Source organism: Myotis brandtii, unplaced genomic scaffold (genome assembly GCF_000412655.1).
Source record: "Myotis brandtii unplaced genomic scaffold, ASM41265v1 scaffold1423, whole genome shotgun sequence".
Taxonomy (NCBI): domain Eukaryota; kingdom Metazoa; phylum Chordata; class Mammalia; order Chiroptera; family Vespertilionidae; genus Myotis; species Myotis brandtii.
Window position 1 is genome coordinate 580,815 of NW_005355087.1, and position 20,706 is coordinate 601,520.

Sequence of the window (20,706 nt, forward strand, 5' to 3'; positions counted from 1 at the left end):
ATAAATAGTACATATACCACCTTTTCCCCCCATTGACTTCCCCCCAGCCTCCACCACCTCCCTGGCTCATGCCCTCATCCCCCTAGTGTCTGTGTCCATTGGTTATGCTTATATGCATGCATACAAGTCCTCCGGTTGATCTTATCTCCCTGCCCCCCACCCCCGAACCCTCCCCTGCCTTCCCACTGAAGTTTGACAGTCTGTTCCACACTTCTTTGTCATGGGACCCCAGGATTTCGTGTGAAATTTCCACATTTTAAATTAATGACTACTTCAATTTTTAAAAAATTGAAACACTAAAAGTAACACCCATGACAAAATACCATGTTTTGGAGCCGCAAGTTTTATGGGGTAATCACATCACTGCTATGTGAACTTTTCCTACCCAATGAGTCAACTGAGTTCAACGCAACAAATCTTTCCTTAGCTTCTATTTATCGTGTGCCCGATGATGTGCTATATGCTGTCAAGTGAGACTTGCTGCCTAGGCATACATTCCCCCCCACCCCTCCTCTGGCTTTTGAGGCAGTTAGAGTCCAGCAGTGGAGGTGGAAACTTTTTTTAGTCACCACCTGCATAAAGGGTACCATACAGATTTGTTAGTTTTAATTAGCCCAAGGCAACACATTCTGAGAGGTGCTGGAAAGGATCATGTTGCAGTCATCTGTTTAGAGGAGTAATTGTGTGTGTGTGTGTTTATGAGCACACGGTGACTAAGGGTAGGGAAGGGATAAAGTGAAAGGTGCACAAATCCTTCTGGGACAGAGAGCCAACTTCTGACCGGCATGAAAGCACTGAAGGTGGAATCCCGTGGAAGCTTTTCCTGGTTTATTCGCAGATATGGACCAGCATATCCTCTGGTGGCTTCCGGAGAGGGTGCATGGGAGGCAAATTGGGGAGATCCTGCATTTCTAAAAACAGCTTCGTGATACTTTGCACTCAATAGGGAGCAAGCAGTTGGGAAATATTTTTCTTTCAAAATCTTGACGTACTTGCCACACTGATTTCTAGCTTCCAGTGTTGTTACTGACGAGTGGAAAGCTGTTCTGATTTCTAATCCTTCCACGTGAGCAGCTTCTCTCTGCTCTCGGGAGCTTCTCCTGGCACCAGTGTTTTGAAGTTTCTAGATGTCGTACCTCGGTAGAGGTCCTATTTTCATTCATTGTGTTGAGCACCCTTGTGCCCTACATCGTCTGTACTCTCTGGAGATCTTATTACTTGGATATTGAATGTCCGGGTCTGAACCTAGTCTTCTATCTTATCTTTTTATTTTTGCTCTGTTGGTTATCCTCTCAACTCCAGCTTCCAACCCTTCTATTGGTTTTTTAATGTCCAAGAATGTTTCAGTATTTTCCAAGTATTTCCTTGGCATAGCGTTCTAGTCTTAGTCTACCGATGACTTATCTTTCCTCATCTCTCTGGAGATACGAGAGTTTTCTGAAGCGTCTTCTCCCTTAGCCTCTGGTTCTCTCAAGTTGTGGGCTTTGGACTTGTCATCCATGTGAGCAGCTTTCATCAGATGTCAGGTTGCCCTGGGTAAAGCGGGAAGATTAAAGAGCTGATGGAGGCTTGCTGTCTGAGAGTTTCACCTTAGGGCCGTGGTTCTCAATCTTGGCTGTACAATGGAATCACCCCGGGGACTTTAAAAACACCGATGTTGGGGTGGTGAACACACAATATAGTGTACAGATGATGTGATGTAGAATTGTGCACCTGAAACCTGTATACTTTTGTTAACCAGTATCACCCCAATGAATTCAATAAAAAATAAACCACCGAAGGTCCAGAAATACTCCTTTTAATGTTGTAGGGTATGATCCGGGTATAGTAATTTTGAAAAGCTCCCCAGGTGGTATTACTGTGCAGCCACGGCTGAGCAGTACCAACTGAGTGTTCTGCCCGAACCAGTTCTTTAGATCTTTCTTTGTGGCCCATGAGGTTCTTTAAGTGAGGCTATGTCTAATATTCTCTCCTGTGTCTCTGTTCAGTTAATTCCATTCTTGATACGGTATCTTAACTTTCAAGTGTGGATAGTCTCCCAGTCCAGAGAGCAGCTGTCCAGTTCAAAAAAATGGGGAGGGATTTTATGGATCTAATGGCATTTTAAACAGTTTTAAGCCGATATTATTTTAGGCTCCTCTCCCCCTTAGCCATCACTTCGGACATCCTTTGTCCATTTTGGAGCCTTCAGGGCATTCTGCATATAAATTGCATTGGTGTTCATTTCCCCCTAATAAGTTAGAATTCGGCTTTCTCTGGTTAGGTTTCCAAACTTCTGGTGCTAATAACTTCTCCCCTATTCTTCCAGAGTTGAGGGGGATTGTGACTTAAAAAAATTATTTACGATATTTTCAGTGGCGTGTCAGAGCATGTAAAATTTGATATCTTCAATTTGTCATTCTTACACATAAGAATGGCTATAATTCTTCATATAAGAAAGTGAGCTCTGAGTTACAAAAAATCAGCTTCCCCCTCATCCCGCCCCCCCCCAAAAAATGAAGATAGCAGCGATTCCCAGCCAAACAATCTAAACATTACAATGAAATCATGGCCAGGGTGAAGACACTATGCTTTATTGCTGTTGTTGTTGTTGAATGAGCCTGGGAGGAGGGAAGGAGTTTGGCCCGGAGAGGGAGCAGCCAGGGGCTGGGTGACCAGACCTAGACCTGGCTTCTCAGTGTGGACATACAGATAAAATATTAGGCACAGACGTACCTTATCCACACGGACTGACAAAACCCCCCCCCAAACAAACTGGCAGCCCAGGGCCCTGCATGGTCTACAATCACATTTTAGTTGGTCCATATAGGGAAATTTCAATTTTGTTTTTTTGAAATAGTGATTGCAGGACCTCAACCAGCAGGAGCTGGGTTGCAGCTGCCCTTGTAGATGGTACATCAACCATCATGTACTGTGACACATGCTCGGCCTCTAAAGGCATTTGAATTTGCAATTTCTGGGATGTGGTTTAAGTTTTTTAAAAGTCACAACAACGACAACAGCAATCCTTTTCACGGTAGAAGAACCCTACTTAAGTCAGAAAGAATTAAAACATTTATTGGGCATAAATATATTACATATACACTACAGATATAGTTAGGTATTACATATAGCATAGTATTTGCAAAATCTATACATTAAAATTGATATGGCAGTTTTAATACAATGTATATGAAATAGTCTAAAATTTACAATACAGGAAAACATATGATTTTTTTTCCTCCTAAAGTTGAAAGCTTGGAATGTATGTCCAACAGTGAGGTAAAACATTTTGTCTTTAAATTTAAAGAATTGTGCAAGGATAACATTCAAACACATTCAGTTAGGGCACTTTTCAATTTTGACAGGAATACTGAATTACTGTAGCCAACAAAACACAGTTAGAAAATGCCAACATTTCAAGTTGATAACAACAAGGCAGGTAATATGAAAACAAATCTTTTACAAAAGTTTTCTTTTTAAACAATTTCTTTGAGGACAAAGGGCAGTTTGCTTCACATGACTGGAATTTCTTGTGCCAGGGCTGAGTTTGACATACAGAGCATCCGAAAGCCACTCACTCATTCCTACATACTGCAAAAGGGCAAAGAGACAAGGTTAATATAACACTTTATTTTATTGTTCATGTGTATGGCAATATATATATAGTTATATATCGATATCACATATACATATTTGTGATAGAAAACAGTGCCGGATAGAGTAATAATTTGTTGATTGAAGGGTTTATAATGAATACCAAATAAAGAAGAGCAATAAAATAAAGTGCCGTCAGCTAGTGTTTCGCACACTTCTGCTTTCTGGTGGTTAAATCTGGTAGTATGAACATCTCAAAAAGATCCAATAGTCATAGCAATTTTGGCCTAAAGTATTATTTCATTTTAAAAATCTCAACTGATTCAGAGAGCAGTTGTTTTTTATAGCAGCAGTTCTAAAGTGTTTCCAAAAAGGGACTTTTTTCCCCCTGCAAACAAGGTTTTTGTACTCAGTTGTATCTTTGTTGCTTAAAAAATGCCTTCTCCCCATCACCTGCATGAAATTGTCTCAGAAACTGCAGATGCAACGTTACAGTGGGTCATGATACACATTTAAATAGAGAGATGCGTTGGAAGGCCAGAACTTTGGCAAAAATATATTTACCTTGATATCATCAGTTTGCAAGGCTAATTAAACTAATTATTATAGTCAATAACAAAATACAGAACTCTCTAGTACTTACTACATCAATATAGGCACACAGAATAATTAGTTAATCTTAGCACTTTCTTTAAGAGATGATTATGGTTTTCTGGGTACATGTAAACTTTTCAATCACTGATAATGGATTTTTTTTTTTGGCATTTAATGCACTAGATGCTCTTATCTTTAAAAACACAAGAAAACGTCAGAAGATTGATAATACTACAGATGTTGCCAAGGAACAAGACTGACCTAAAATTACAAAAGTATAAAACACAAAAAAATATAACATGCTACAAGGGAAAATTAGTACATAAGTACATTTAAAAAATTTTACAATAAATAAAGATTGCACTGTAATTGGCATTTAAAGTACTGTATGCAGAATATAGTATAAATAAACCAAAAACAAAATAATGTTGGTTTCCCCATGACTTTGGTATGGGAATATTATAAGCTAGTAAAGGATACTGCATCTTAAGACAACATATACCAAGCACAAAATAGCTATGATCAAGAAAAACCAAGTAGCAAAAATATACAAAAACAGAAGGCAGGGGGATACACTGTGTCTGTTGCACCCTTTTGGAATATATTTGCACCTCCAACTCTTAAATGTCCCTGAGGTACGCGAACATTATGGACTTCATATAAATAATCCAATGACTTTGGGTTAAAATTGATTATCTCATGACTCAAAATAAACATGCAAGAGTAACACTTTGCACTCCAATAGCACCTGTTAATCAAGGATCTCAAAACACTTACAAACATTAGAATCCCCATTTTGTTTATTTTATTTTTAATGCATGGGAAAACTGAGGCACAGAGAGGTAAAGTGACGTGTTCAGGTCATGCAGCAAGTTAGTGACAGATCCAGGGAAAGAATCTAGGCTCCTTGACCCCCAAACACCCTGTGCTTACCACCAAATACCATTCTCTCTCCACACACGAGCAGGTCAACCCCACAAAAAGAGGAACTACTGATTCAGATGACTCTCTTCTGGGTGTTACCAATTTTCATCTGCTGTTAACTTAGTATATGTGCACTGAGTTCAGGTTTTGAAATTCAATCACTTCATTGATACCTCAAAGAACAGCCTAAAGGCAAATCTTTCAAAAACAATGAGCTGATATATAAGAAGATTGCTCACAATTAGTGTAAATCATGGACAATGGGCAGAGGCACTAAACTGTCACCAGTTCTCGTCATATAAATCTGGTCAAACATAACAGAATATAATAACTCTAGTGATTAGATTAGAAGTAGTTATATACAAAGACAAACAAACAAGTTAAAGCAGCTTTTAAAATAGCTGAACAAGGAAACAACTAACTATTGCACAATGCCCTCTTAAAGTTACTGCTATGAATCGACGTGGTAAAATCTACAATGCTCCATAATTTATAGGTGCATTTTGGTTACTTGATTTCTTAGACAGGCAGCTCATAGTGTTAAATCATAAGAGATACAGACTATTAAAACATTTTAGATTAAAGTACACAGTTTGATTTAAATGAGCTAAACACAGTTAAATAACTGAGTGACAATATGGTTGTTTAGGGCAGCCTTATCTGAGTGAACACATCTTCTGTATGCTGTTGTGTGGTAATACTCTGAACAACACTGAAATCCTAGCCCGGTAACTACACACTGTGATTCACGTTGACAGCTAGATGGTCAAGACACTGAAGTGACTGATGAATATAAATTACTAAATTGTAACATGGGAAAAAAAAATCACAGACTTGCAAAAGATATCAGTGAACACAGAATAAAGGCAGATCTGAAAATGTAAAAGAAAGATAAGAAAGCTAGCTTTTGGTATCTGGTTTGCTTTTCTTCTTTAAAACAACAAAAAAAATCCAGTTTAATCTCTTCCTAGTTTTGCATTTCAAAAAGGTGCACCAAAACACTGATATTTTTTCCTAGCTAAATCTGTAAAACAAGAGAAGTATATAAATCAAAGAACAAAGGGGTTTAAAAAGGGGATTATCTGAATAAATGTGTGTATTAAAATGTGTAGCATTAATTAAATTCATACCTCTAGTTTTGTTGGGTTTGTTTACTTCATTAAGAAGTACTGTAATATAAAGGCAAACAAAATGGACAAAGTTGCAAAGCCAACCACAATGAGGGCTGCAAACTGTTCGTCAGTAGGCATCATGCTCTTCATTTTGGGGTCATCTAAGCTCCCCATGTCCCCTGTAAGCATGACCTCACTTCGTTGTAGTACGAAAGCTGCAGAGGGGCTGAAAGCTCCGCAGAGCTCCTGAGAGGTGTCTAAACAGCGACGGCACGCACACACGCGGAACCTGTAGTCTGTGTTGGTCTGGAGGCCTGAGATTTGGAATGTGGCTTCTTCTCCCTTGTACACCTTCAAGAAAAGGAAAAGTCCTGGTCAGTTAATTTAGTAATACTGTGGTCTCTAAAGTAATAATCACATCAAGTCAGGAGACTCATGGACCTGGCTTGGTTTAAACGAACTCTGTAACATCAAGAATTACATAGAAAGGTATTTCTTCCAATCTGTATTTCATCCATAAAAGAGGTATTCCACCCCACTCTAAATAAATCAATATGAAACCCAGTGACTGTGACACTGACAAGAGATAAGGCACTGACAGGGGTGGGCAAACTTTTTGACTCGAGGGCCACAATGGGTTCTTAAACTGGACCGGAGGGCCGGAACAAAAGCATGGATGGAGTGTTTGTGTGAACTAATATAAATTCAAAGTAAACATCATTACATAAAAGGGTACGGTCTTTTTTTTTTTTAGTTTTATTCATTTCAAACGGGCCGGATCCGGCCTGCGGGCCGTAGTTTGCCCATGGCTGGACTAGAACTAGAGCTGATATAAGTAATAGAGAACATCTAGCTAAATTTCAATGATTATTTAGACTATAAATCAGAAGATGACTTAATTCTTACAAAGGGCTCTATGATCTTGATCCACAGAACAAATAAAGATATTTTAATCAAAACAATTAAAAGCGATGAATTGTAAAAACAGTGAAATGCCAAGTTTCAGCTGAATGACTTTCTGACAATTACAGATACATCATGTGATTCTATACCATTAAGATATCCCACCTCTAGCCCTAAAAGGTAAGCACTATTCTGATTTCTAACTCTGTAAATAGTTTTACCTGTCCTAGAAGTTCATATAAACAGAATCAAAGAGTATACACTCTCTCGTGCCTAGAAGATTCATCTACATTACTTGTTATTGATTATTGATTCAGTAGTTACTACTTTTATTGAGGAGCAGTGTTCCACTGTATGCCTATACCTCAATTTATCCATTTTCATTTTGACAGATGTTTGTATTGTTCTCACTTTTATATAATAAGATTGCTTTATATAATAAGATTGTTATGAGCATTTCTGTACAAATATTTAAGGACTTGATTTTATTTTTCTTGGGCAATACCTAGGAGAAGAAGAGCTGGGTCACAGGCAAAGTCTATATTTAACTTCAGAAGAAACAGTTTCAAAAGCGACTGAATCACTGAATTCCCATCAGCAAAGTATGAGAGTTCCAGTTGCTCCACACATCCTTGTCAACATTTGTTATTGTCAGTATTTTATATTTTAGCTATTCTAGATGAGAATGGTACCTCATTTGCATTTCTCTGATGACTGATAATGTTCCCCACCTTTTCACGTGCTTATTGGTCATTCATATACTTTCTTGTGTGAAGAGTGAGTTCAAGTTTTTGGCCTGTTTTTAATGTTTGCTTTCATTAATTAGCAGGGGCTCTTTAGATAATCTGGATGTAAGTCCTTTGTCAAACTTACCTTGTGAATACCTCCTTCTAGCTTCATGGCTTGTCGAATAATCTCTTAAGAAATATTTGATGTAACCCAATTTATCACAAATTATTATTTAAATAATTCAGCAGCCCATCTTAAGTGTTCCTTTGCTGTATGACTAATCTGTTTTTTCCCCATTAGGATCTGAGATGTTTCCTTCCCCTTTGCTAATTCTAATATAGGGTGTGGCAAAAGTAGATTTACAACTGTGAGTATGAAAACCACAGTTTATTTTTGTATTATTATTTACTAATTATTATATTATTTTCCATATGAACAACTGTAAACTGAATTTTGCCCCACTTGTATAGTCACCACGAGGCTTACTATTAAAGGACTTGAAAACTACCAGTTAACTTAGAGATTACCACCCCTGAGTCGACCGATGCTAATAAGAATCTTTACCAGAGGAGAGGTCTTAACAAGGTTCTTCTACCAAAGTGATACTGATCCTCAAAAAACTTACAGGAATAATAGATTAGATCAAAACTACATAAAAATGTATGGCTTATATTAGAGTCAGTGAATATAAAAAAAACTAGCTGGGTTCAACAAAATCAGTAAGAGATTGGATGATGAGTAATTAAACAAGAAAGTAAAATGAAGTGAACTCTTTCTATGGGAGTGGCACTGAGTTGCATCTGTAGAGGGCTTAAAACATGCCTGGTACACAGTAACCACACAGTAAAAGTAAGCTATTATTATTATTATTACTATTTAAAACTCAAGAACAACTCCAAATATATCCTTACAATACAACAATTCAAAATGATAGATATGGGCATTTTCAACAGGCCACCTTAGTAAAGTTGTGAATTTAGCCCATTAGTACAAATCCCATAGAAAATAAGAACTGAGTAATTCCAACAACCTTGGCTTTGTCTGAGACACTCACCAGCTACAGAGTTAGTGGGAAACCACAAATGTTTAGTGTTTCTGAAGCCTGCCTGTCAACGTCTCTCACGAAGGAGGACATCCCACCAGTGAACACAAGGGCACTGGCCACACGTCTAGAGTTGGGCAAGTTGACAGACAGCAAAAGAATCTCAAAGCTTAGAAAAGGGACCAGACTTTTAATGTTTACCTGATATTTAGTCTTTTTCTTAAGATTTTTCTTCCCTCATTTTGAGTGTTTCATTTATTGTACTTTTTTTTCTAGTAACTAAGCCCTAAAAAACAATCATTTGTTTCTCCTACTTTTCCAGATTCATCATTTCATTTGCTGTTTTCTTTATAAGATTTTAAGCACATTCGACCTGGTGAATTACCCTGCTTCTTTAAAGACTGTGCATGTCCTCACCTAATTACTAGTGTGACAGTGGGTCCAGTTCACTTGGCCCCACCATCTCCCTGGTGTGTCCAGGTAACCCACCCTGGGTTCTGCCGCCCCGAAAGAAGCACTGTCTTCATGATGTACAGCAAACAGTCCCCCCACCCAGTTGGTGTCGAGCAAAGACTCGGGAAGTGTTGCTGTGATGTGGCCTCTTAATATCTGCCGCCAAACAATGACTTCACTGCAGAAAACCACTTAATAACCTCTCCCACAAATGTTTTAGAGAGTTTTGCAAAGTGGATTCAAATTTTTATTTAGTATCTATTGAAATGATTTCTACTAGTATGATTTCCATAATTTGCATGACTTGATCCCTTTAGGAAAGTTGGCCTAGAAGTACATTTAATTTTTTTTTTAAATATATTTTATTGATTTTTTACAGAGAAGAAGGAAGAGGGACAGAGAGTAAGAAACATCGATAAGAGAGATCGATCAGCTGCCTCCTGCACACCCACCACTGGGGATGTGCCTGCAACCAAGGTACATGCCCTTGACCGGAATCGAACCTGGGACCCTTCAGTTCGCAGGCCGACGCTCTATCCACTGAGCCAAACCGGTTCGGCGAAGTACATTTAATTTATATCATTTCGATTGCACTTCTCAACTCTAATTCCTTAGAGTGAAGTTCTCTGCAAATGTATTTTTAAACAAAATATATTATATTCTTTTCTTTTTAATATATTTTATTGATTTTTTTACAGAGAGGAAGGGAGAGGGATAGAGAGTTAGAAACATCGATGAGAGAGAAACACCGATCAGCTGCCTCCTACACACTCCCTACTGGTATGTGCTCGCAACCAAGGTACATGCCCTTGATCGGAATCGAACCTGGGACCCTTCAGTCTGCAGGCCGACGCTCTATCCACTGAGCCAAACCAGCTAGGGCTCTGCAAATGTATTTTGAAAGCCGAATACTTTTCTTGCACCATTAGGCAGAAAGCTTAGTGAAGGAAAATGAATATGTAATTGAAGGGAACTTCCTTAATGACAAGTTCAATCAAAAGGTAGGTTTTACCACTGCATGGGAGAACATATTTGCAAATGTTATCACCGATAAGGGTTTAATCTCCAATATTTATAGGGAACTTATACAACTTAACAAAAGGAAGATAGATAACCCAATCAAAAAATGGGCAACGGACCTAAATAGATACTTTTCGAAAGAAGACAGAAGAAAGGCCAAAAGACATATGAAAACATGTTCAAAGTCATTAATCATCCAAGAGATGCAAATCAAAACGACAATGCAGTACTATCTCACACTTGTCAGAATGGCTATCATCAACAAATCAACAAACGACAAGTGCTGGCGAGGATGTGGAGAAAAAGGAACCCTCGTGCACTGCTGGTGGGAACGCAGACTGGTGCAGCCACTGTGGAGAACAGTATGGAGTTTCCTCAAAAAACTAAAAATGGAACTTCCATTTGACCCAGTGATTCCACTTCTAGGAATATATCCCAAGAAACTAGAAACACCAATTAGAAAGGATATAGGCACCACTATGTTCATAGCAGCACAATTTACAATAGTTAAGATTTGGAAACAGCCTAAGTGCCCATCAGTAGATGAGTGGATTAAAAAACTGTGGTACATCTACACGATGGAATACTATGCTGCGGTAATAAAGGAATTCTTACCATTTGCAACAGCATGGATGGAACTGAAGAACAACATAAACTGATGAACAAAAACAGATCCAGAGACAGAGAAGCATCAATCAGACGGTCAAACCTCAGAGGGAAGGTAGGGGAGGGTGGGGGTAAGGGGGAGAGATCAACCAAAGGACTTGTATGCAAGTAAGGACACATATGTAATAATTTAATCAATAAAAATTTTTTAAAGTTAGGCTTTAATTTGTAAGTGCTTTTCTTTTAACCATTCTTCTTGTTTTAATTAGAATAGCTCCCCCTTTCCACAAGCATTGGCAATACAAGGTTAACACTATCTTGAAAAAGAAAGAAATATTTGTGATAACTATATTGTGTGAAGGGCTGTGTCTATTATCTCCACAGCAACCAGCACAATGGCTTGAACAAAGTGGACACTCAGTGAATGTTCTCTAATTGGAACCCTCAAATATGCAATAGTAGATATTCTTATACACTGTCTGAAAAGAGGAACAGTTATTAGAAGATACACACACACAAACCACAGAGGCAGCAGCAGGAGCTCAGTACCGACGCAGCCCATTGTAAAAAATGGAGTCATTAACAAGGATGGAGTTGTTTTCAATGTATTGATAGAAAACATGGAGTTTCTAATCTACTTTAGAAATAGTCAACAATGCTTATTAAGCTTTTTAGATTAATTCTGAGCTAAGGAAAAATTAAAACAATCCCCAAAACCCATTTCCTCAGGCTTCTGATTCCTACGGTTTGAGTTAATGGATTTGTTTTTGTGTAAATAATCACAGCCATGAGATCACAAAACCACAAGGTCACCAGGCCCAGTACAGCTGTGCCTCCAGCCAGGCAACGGCTCATGGACATGCAGCTCTCCATGGCAGGGCAGCCGCCCGGCCTCCATCCATTTAAGACTTTCTTTATTGAAGTAACCAATCAAAATACCACAATAAGTATATAGGCAATATTATTTTTACAGAGACGATTTCTGTTCCTGATTTGATGTACAATATATTTTAAAGTAATTGTGATATGTTTATTCCCAATGGGAAGGTTTAAAGTAATATGCAGAAAAACAAAATGAAGAATTTGTGACCCTTAAATCAGAATAACATGCTGTATAGCTAAAATCCCTTAAACAGCCTTTCAGGGCAGAGCACTGGAGCCTGTATCTGGACCAGTGCCGGCACCTCCGCTGACATCAGCCCTCTCCCAAGACCTGGAAGCGGGGACACAGCTGCAGAGCGCTGTCCCTCACACAGTGCCTCTCAAGACTGAGAGGATCGGAGGTGCACAGGAACCCTGAGTCAGAAATCAGCGTCCCCACTTTTACAAGATGACACTCAGTGAGGTGGATTAATTCCTCCAGTATCCCATGACTATGGGAGGCTGACCTGACACCTCACCTCCTCTGTAGAGAGTACAGGCTGGGCAGCATTGTGTATCTGAGTCAAAGAGGACAGGCAAGGGCAGTTACTGAACTGCTTCTTGGGGGGGTGTGGTTTTCACTGAGAACACGTCCATGCTGTTCTGTTATACACCCGGCACCCCACAGTGCAAACAAAGCACCTCACAGTTTCTCCAGAACCCCAAGATCCTATACTTGGACTCCAGGAAATTGAATATAAACTTATTTCATCCGACATTTTAAATAAATGTATGCATGAGGATTTTTTGGGTGTGAGGCAGTCATAACTTTGTCAAATACTTAAACCTTAAACCTAAAACCCACAAGAACCTAGGAATCAGTAAAATAAATGATTGTTTTAAACTATCTCCCTCTTGATCTATTCTTATTTGGCTTTGGATTTGGCACTTTAATCGTGGAAAAATAGAAGAATGTACATGAGATAGTCACAGCCTTACGGTTTAATTTCTGTTAGGGAATTGAATTGAAAGGCATTAAAAAATGTAATTTTATTAATCAATGTCACCCCAACAAATTTAATAAAAAAATTACTCAAACAAAACTAAAAAATATGTAGGCTCCAAGTCTAAGTTCTGTCAAGAGAAGTTCTTATAAGTATCTTATGTGATACCATGAAGACTCAATACACGTCTAGTACTACATTCTAAAATGACACTAAATAGAAATACACTGATAGAGAGATGCCATTAAATTAAAAATGGAGCGCCTTAAATTTTCAGATGCTTCAAAGGTCATCTAAATGCAACAAATATGAGAACCAAGAATATTAATAACTTGTCACAAATTCTGACTCCTAATAGGTAATGATGTCTTACAATTTACTACTTTTTTCTCACCTTCAATGTTTATATTTAAATATTCTTTATAAAAAATATTGCTTTCTGAACAGGGATGTGAATATGAATTATTTCCCTACATTCTTATGTATGCCATAAACGGTTTGCTATATCTTGTGCAAATGCGATTTTCATTCATTTCAAGAATGCTTTACAATTAATATTGATTGAAAAGAAGTTTTAAGCTTCTTGAGAAAACCACGTGCTTAGAATGTTTATTAAGTGGCAGGAAAGCCAAATCAAAATAAGCAGGCATCCTAATACCCAGTCAAATTTTAGGTGAGATTTAATACTTTCAGTTAATAATTAAAACCAGCTGAACAAAAGAAAGCTAATCAGCTAGAACCGGGCAAAGTCAAATCACTGCTCCTAGCATAACATCAGAAAAGGCCTTGGGCGTTGCCATACGTTGCTGTGACAATAAACCTGGCGAGCAGGATACCCGCCTCTTGAGGGTGGTTTTTACCTAAGTTACAACATCCCTGCTAAACCCGCCCGATGCGGAAGCTGGCTCTTTTCACCGCTGTAAGTGTAAATAACGCTGTTCCTTGGAAACTGCCTCTTCCGTGCTTACAAGAAACATTTACCGAGTGCCTAGCTATGTGCCAGTCCTGGGAAAACAAAAAGGGTAAACAGCCCACACATCAGTGGATCCTGAATGGTTAGTGCGGTGACCAAGGTATACATAGTGCTCCCTCGGAGCCTGCAACCTGCAGGCTGTGCTCAGCAGTGATTACCGCTCATTTTCTTTTGCTTTGCCTCTATGAATTCAAAGCCTGTTATCTCTGGACTATAATTATTTTAACCATTACTCTGCACACATAATATAAATAGCTTTCATTCCCTATCTCGTGTCCAGAACAAGTGAATGAAGTACTCAAAACATCATGTTTAACTTAACGCTGATTGAATGGAGAGAAGCAGAAAACTCAGAACAAATTGTCCCTGACTCCACTGAGGTTTTCATGTACCACCACCGACCTTAATCATTTCTTGGTAAATGCAGGGAAGACATGGTTATGTGGACAATGCTAACCCCTGCCTACTGAGCCTGGCCTGTACTACTGTGTTTCTACCTATTTTTAACAAGAAACTCTTGTTTGTAACTGTTTATAATAAAAAATATATTCTGAGGCATATGTGGGATTGCGTATTATATTAGTATTTATATGTCCATGGGTCTAAACATATGCCATTAAACAAATAGCAGATTCAAAACAACCAATCTATCAATAAAATCTAGATTACTGAGTGGATTTACCTATATTTTTGGCAATGACTGACATGTATAAATACTGCTTTTTATTTTATTTATTTTTTGAAAATATATATTTATTTTAGAGAGGAAGGAAGAGGGAGAGAAAGATGGAAACATAAATGAGAGAGAATCACTGATCAGCTGCCTTCTGAATGCACCCTACTGAGCCAGCAACCCGGACATGTGCCCTGACCAGGAATCAAACCGTGACCTCCTGGTTCACAGGTCAACGCTCAACCACTGAGGCACTCTAGCAAGGGCTAGATATTGCCTTTTAAAGGTAAAACAGTAACCACTGTGCTTTAGGAACATTTGTTTCCAAAAACAGGTGGAAAAGTATGAGACATGGAATAAAAGGAAAATTCAATGATGAATATGCAATGGATGTACTGTTGGGAAATGAACTGTTAAGTGTCAAGTAATATGTTGTGAAATCTTGTAACATTTCATCTCTAATCGTGTTTACATTGCTACCGAACAGGAAAATGCTACTGGTGTTAAAGATGACTAAATCTAGCAGGAAAATCCTCTGCTCTCTACCTGAGCTGAAACCAATCACATCTTTCTGGCAAGCTCAAACACATGTAAAATTATTTACTTTGAAACCGGACATATTGTGTAAGATGAGATTGGAAAGTGAAAGGAAACAGTAGTGTTTTTGCTCTTATTTAAGAGGAATAGTGGAAACTTTGGTGACATCATCCACTGATGTTACTCAATACTGGTGGATGTCATAGTTAAAATACAGTTTTTACAAAATGTGCTGAAAACAATTCATTCTTTTATCTGACACCTCATATTAAGAAAGTACAGTGAAATGTACCAAATTTTCTGTGATTCATTTTATACATTTTTATTTGCAAGTATTATCTATATCTATGTATATAAAAGGCTAAGTGACCAACCGTACATCCGTCCAACCGACTGGCCGGTACATATGACACGCACTGGCAATTTAAAAATAAACGTTAACTTGCGCATGTGCGATACATATAAAGCTCTTGCTGGTGCCAATCACACGTGTGTTTTAATTTTATAATACTATATTATATATACTATTTTGACATGTAATTTTTTGCAGTAACATAATTACCACATGAATCTTTCTTCTAATTAATTTCCTTTCAATGTGCACAAATCTGTGCACTGGGCCACTAGTTACAATATAAGGAACATCGAACAGCAATTAAACAAAAACTGAATCAGATTATTTTCAACTTGCTTTGTGTATCTGTAGCCTCAAGAGCTGGATAAAGAATTCTTCACTAATTATGCTAATTTCAGAAGACAGGTGGCAATGTGTCTTCAATTTTCTGAGTTTGATATAAATGCACGACTAAAGTGCTGATAAGAATGGGTCTCAGCTTTCCTAATGTAGTAATGGTATGATGTCCTGATTTCACATAAATAGTCATTAAGTTCCTGGGAACATTATAGAAACCAAGAGAGTATCTGAATCTTTACTCGCTAGTGTCTTAGAATGTGTGGGTTTGGAAGAATTAGGGATCAAGAAGGGGTGTGAATCATAAAACTAAATTCTTTATCTGGCTAGATTCGAATGACATTTTCTCTTGCGTAGGTTTATCATGTGATCTGCACCGCCTTACTACTCAGGTTATGGCCCAGCAACACCTGCATCACGTGGGAGCTTGAACCCTCACCCCAGACCCACTGAACCAGAGTCTGCATTTTAACAGGTTCCCATGCACATTGGAGGGTGACCGAGAGCTCCTGAATCACAGGCCACAAGAGTTGGTAGGTCCTATTCCTTATTCTGCTGCTGTAACTTCTATTAAAAGCAGACGGGACATAGGCTTCAGTAGTTCGGTAAAGACTACCTGCTCTCTACACTAAAACCACTGGCACTTTAGCTTTCAATTACATAGACTTTGATGTTTGCTGCCAATATCAAATACAAATACAGAACTCTTTACAGATAAGATTATGCTTGAGAACTGACAGTTTGAGGTGAATAACACCACATGCAAAATAAAATGCAAACTAGGGCTTATAAAATCTAAAGAACTAGGCAGTGGGTGCGCGTAGGGAGTTTCCACAATTGATTTTAAGGAAAATGGAGCTCACTCATGGCGACGGGAGGGCAAGGGCCAGCCTGACTCAGAGCTGCACACCTGCTGTGCACAGTGGTTCTCACCTGTTTGTACTCAGATTCTCTTCCAACCAATACCTGCAGAACGTAGTTGACAGGGTCGCCTTTCATTGGTGGTACCGTCTCCCATAAAATTTCACATGAATTTCCTTCTAACTGTGTTACTCGAGGTGCTGAAATACAAATTAACACACTCAAGATCAGAATTAAAAGCATCACATTAACAGTGACAATTTTAGTAATATGAAAAAGAGAGAGAGAGAGAGAGAGAGAGAGAGAGTGCACTTGTGTCTGCCCCAGGGGAGTTACTTGCCCAGCCTCCTATAAAACCTGCAGGGCGCCCTTTCGATAGGGAAAATACTCCGAGACTGGCCAGCCATTGGTGAAACATTCTTTGCTCATTATCCTATTGATAACTGCTCGGCCTGAACTGAATTTTTGTTATTTTTTTTTCCAAAGTCTACATTCTATGATTAGGTTCTGAGCTAGGTAATTTGGGGAATGCAAAAATCAGTACCATAAACCCCGCTTTCTAGGAAATTAAGGTCTAACTGAGGGAAGGGGAGAGTAAGGTATGAGACAAGTACAGAAAGAAACATACTGTAAAGCAGATTAGAACGAGAAGTATAAATAAAATGTTAGGAAATTCCAGTGGAGAAAGAGTCCCATGTGTGAGTCTAAGGAAGGTTGAGGAACAGGTGACATTTGAGGTAGGTCCCGGGGAATGGGCAGCACTGAAAGCCTTTAAATTTAAATTGTCGCATATTTATAGTTTTCAGTTTATTTTTCACCTACTGGACTCACCATTCTGGTTTAAAGTTAAATTATATTAGTTTGTAGTATGGCACGTAAGATGTTATAGAAATTTAAAATATTTTCTCATTGTTTATGTATATCTCTACAGCTTAATTTAATATCGATTTTTCTGTTTTTTTAACCAGAGCTTTTAACTAACTGCTCTCTGTGAGCCTCTTTATTCTTTAATTTCAAATTACATGAGATTAATTCCTTAGAGGCACTGTTTCTACCTATAATTCTATAAAGAATGTTTCAGAAAAATAAAGGTTTTCTTTAAAAACAAAGAAAGTTGAAATTAGTTTGCCAAAATTCTAAGCAATGTATGGAAAAACTAAATAAGGAATCTCTTCAGACTGAACAGTCCCACAGCTAAGACAACACTGTCCTGAACATACGAGGAAGAGGAAGAGGCGATCAGGTGGCGTGTGAGGAAGCTGTCCGGGAGGAAAGGTGCCCTGAAGAGCAAGTGCCACCAATCAGTTCAGTGTTCTGTTTTCCACGAAATGAATCTCCAGCAACCACTTGGAGAGGCAGTCAGTGCCTGAAATGTGCTAATGGCAAACTGGCGAACCTTCCCCCTCCCAGCCCACCTATGCCAGTGCGTGGGGAATCTCTTACGAAAGGGCCCAAGCGACCAGCCAGGCATTGCACGTGTGCACCCATTTACACTAGTTTCTTAGTCACAGGAAGAAGCAATTGCCAAAGAGCTCTGGACCGCTGTGGTGCAGGGAAGCAGGGGGAAGTATTTACCATAAAGTACCCTGCAAGGATCTATGGGAAACCTGCACAAAATCCAAGCCAGTCCCTGACCCAGGTCCTGGAGCCACTCACCCTCCTGTGCTGAACTCTGTGCTCTGGTGGTAGCTGGCATCGCTTCTGCAGGCGGAAGCAGTGAGTCAAATGGCCTTGCTCCTGGGGCCACACACATGTAGGACTTGTTTTACAGGCTATGCGTGCCCCCGAGTCACTAAATATAGCAAACCCTCACTTTTACCCCAAGTAAAACCAGGTTCATGAGGCAGGTTGTCTGTCCGTCAACTTCAAGGCCATTCTGGGTAGCAGCTGGATCAAGCCACCAGTGATGCCCACCACCTCAAAGATGGGCAGTAGGGGCCTTCATAAGAATCATGTTACTGGGGAGAGTAGGGCTCAGGAGTTCTGGGGGGCTAGGTCGAGGCCCAAGGCTGGGTGGGAAGGGTTGAGCCAGCGCCACCCTGAAGCTCTGTCCTGCTTAGCAAGTCAGCTGTGCAGAAGGCAGAATGCTGTGGCCAGAAATGGGAGATGCGGGCTCAGAAGATCCGTGGAGAGAGCACCTGGGCGAGTGGCTTTTGCTCACACCAACCTCAGGAAGGGGGCAGAGTCAACTAGTCACTCACAAACCTCAAGGAGATGAGAGCAGACCACTGCTGCAGCTTGCCAGCGGCATCTCTCCACAGTGAGAGCGCTGGACCAGGGAACAGGTACTGAAGTGCCCACCTCAGTCTAAGCCTGGGCACCACGGTCCTCCAAAGATGAATGCCAACCTCTGCTCCTCCTCAGTGTCTTTGGGAAGGGAGATTCTCCAACCTCCCATGGTAAATTGTCATAAGCGCCACCAGGATTTCCCTCACTTCTCCCCAAAGTCTGCCGCTGGGGTCTGTCTCTCTTCTTCGTCCATCTATCCCCCGTGGGGATGACACCATTAAATTTGTAATAATCAATTATACATACTTGATAAAGTCTATTGGTAGGCCATCTCCTTTAAGGTCTCTCATTTCCCCTCCAAAACCCATTTCCCTATCTTTTCTTTTAGAAAGTTATATCTTGCTGATATTGGAAATACAGGGTGTCCCCCCAAAATGTATACACACTTTAACAGCTGATAGCGCAATTCTGAAATGAAATGTATTTTAATAAATACTGCCTTTATAATTTAAAGAGTGTGTACACATTTTTTGGGACACCCTATATTACAAGAGTATACTAAAGTCAGACTTGTACCCCCTACTCTAAGTTCTATTTCCTTCCTCTCACAGAAGAGCATGCCAGAATACGGGATCTACAAACCTTTGAGGGTGGGGGGGACACTCTTCGTTGTGCTGAAGGTGTAGGTTTCCGAGAAGGGCCCTTCCCCAGCTTCGCTCGCTGCCTGGATTCGGAAGGAGTAGCACGTGAATTCCGTCAGTCTCTGGACCTTGTAGGTGTGGCTGGGTCCTCTGTAGATTGAAATAAACCTAGGAGGAGGAGCAGAATCCATCAGCCACATGAAGTTTTATTACTGAGAAGAAATTAATTACGATACAAACTAGTGGATCAGATTAGACGAACTTGGTAAATGCTTTTCATACCGTCTGAATTATAATAATCACTCAGTTGCTAGCTATAGTTGAGTTTAGGGTCTAATGTGTCTTTACATAAAAGAAAAACACACATTTAAGTACATGTAAAGCTTAGAATGAAATCCCTTTAATTATGCTAGAGATTCTAGAAACATCATTTGTTTCTAGAATGCTTTTATTAATAAAATTTCAAGTTTTTCATAATGGTAATATCTATGTAATCTAATACTGTCAACCTACCTTCTACTATGTACTAGACAATAAAGTTAATGTTAATTGGCCACCTGAGAAATACAATGTCTGGTTTCCCTGAATTTTCCAAAACTGAGGTTTAGCTAGAAAATACTTAAACATGTACCCTCTACCTTCCCAAGAGCTCTCAAAGCCCCTTTCCCAAACTCATAAGAAGACATTTAGGATTATAACTCTTTGAGAAAATATGTAAAAGAAACAAAATACTTTGCTCAGAATCATCCATCACAGTTAATCAAAATAACAGAAAAACAGCACAGGTAGGCTAAACACTTTAGATGGCAGCTTCTGGATCCTTCTCCCATCTGAACCAGGACACAATATGTGTACTTTTCTGCTAATTAATATTTCCATGAAACATAAGCATAGAAGGCATGAGATTAAAAAATAAGTCCTTGCCCAGCCAGCATGGCTCACTGGTTGAGCATAGACCTAGGTCACAATTCAACTCCCGGTCAGGGCACAGGCCCGTGTTGTGGGTCGATCCCCAGTACAAGGAATGCAGGAGGCAACTGATCAATGATTCTCTCTCATCATTGATGTTTCTATCTCCCTCTCCCTCTCCCTCTCCTTTTCTCCCTGAAATAAATAAAAATATATTTTAAAAAAATAAGGCCTTACATGTCAACTCTTGTGCCCCAGGGCCTTGAAAAATTGCTATTTTCACAATGAAACTGCATTACTTAGAACTACATCATATGGTCATCATTTGTCTTTTTATAGCTACTAGTAACTGTAAAATTTTGGAAATA

The 20,706-nt window shown here is 39.2% G+C and overlaps 1 protein-coding gene across 8 annotated transcripts in view; it reads right to left on the reverse strand.

Moving 5' to 3' along the window:
• Positions 1-3,036: 3,036 nt before the first annotated feature.
• The window catches only part of FNDC3B (fibronectin type III domain containing 3B), a 277,903-nt gene continuing 260,233 nt past the window's right edge, over positions 3,037-20,706 (reverse strand). For 7 of the 8 annotated variants that reach the window (XM_005860876.2, XM_005860873.2, XM_014535302.1 and 4 more), the window contains 3 exons: positions 19,431-19,597; positions 16,632-16,759; positions 3,037-6,557 (listed from right to left, as the gene is read on the reverse strand). In XM_005860876.2, the coding sequence (XP_005860938.1) occupies positions 6,246-6,557; positions 16,632-16,759; positions 19,431-19,597 (607 nt within the window). In that variant the 3' untranslated portion in view covers positions 3,037-6,245. The remainder of the gene's footprint in view (positions 6,558-16,631; positions 16,760-19,430; positions 19,598-20,706) is intronic. The other variant, XM_014535306.1, reaches the window with a different exon arrangement.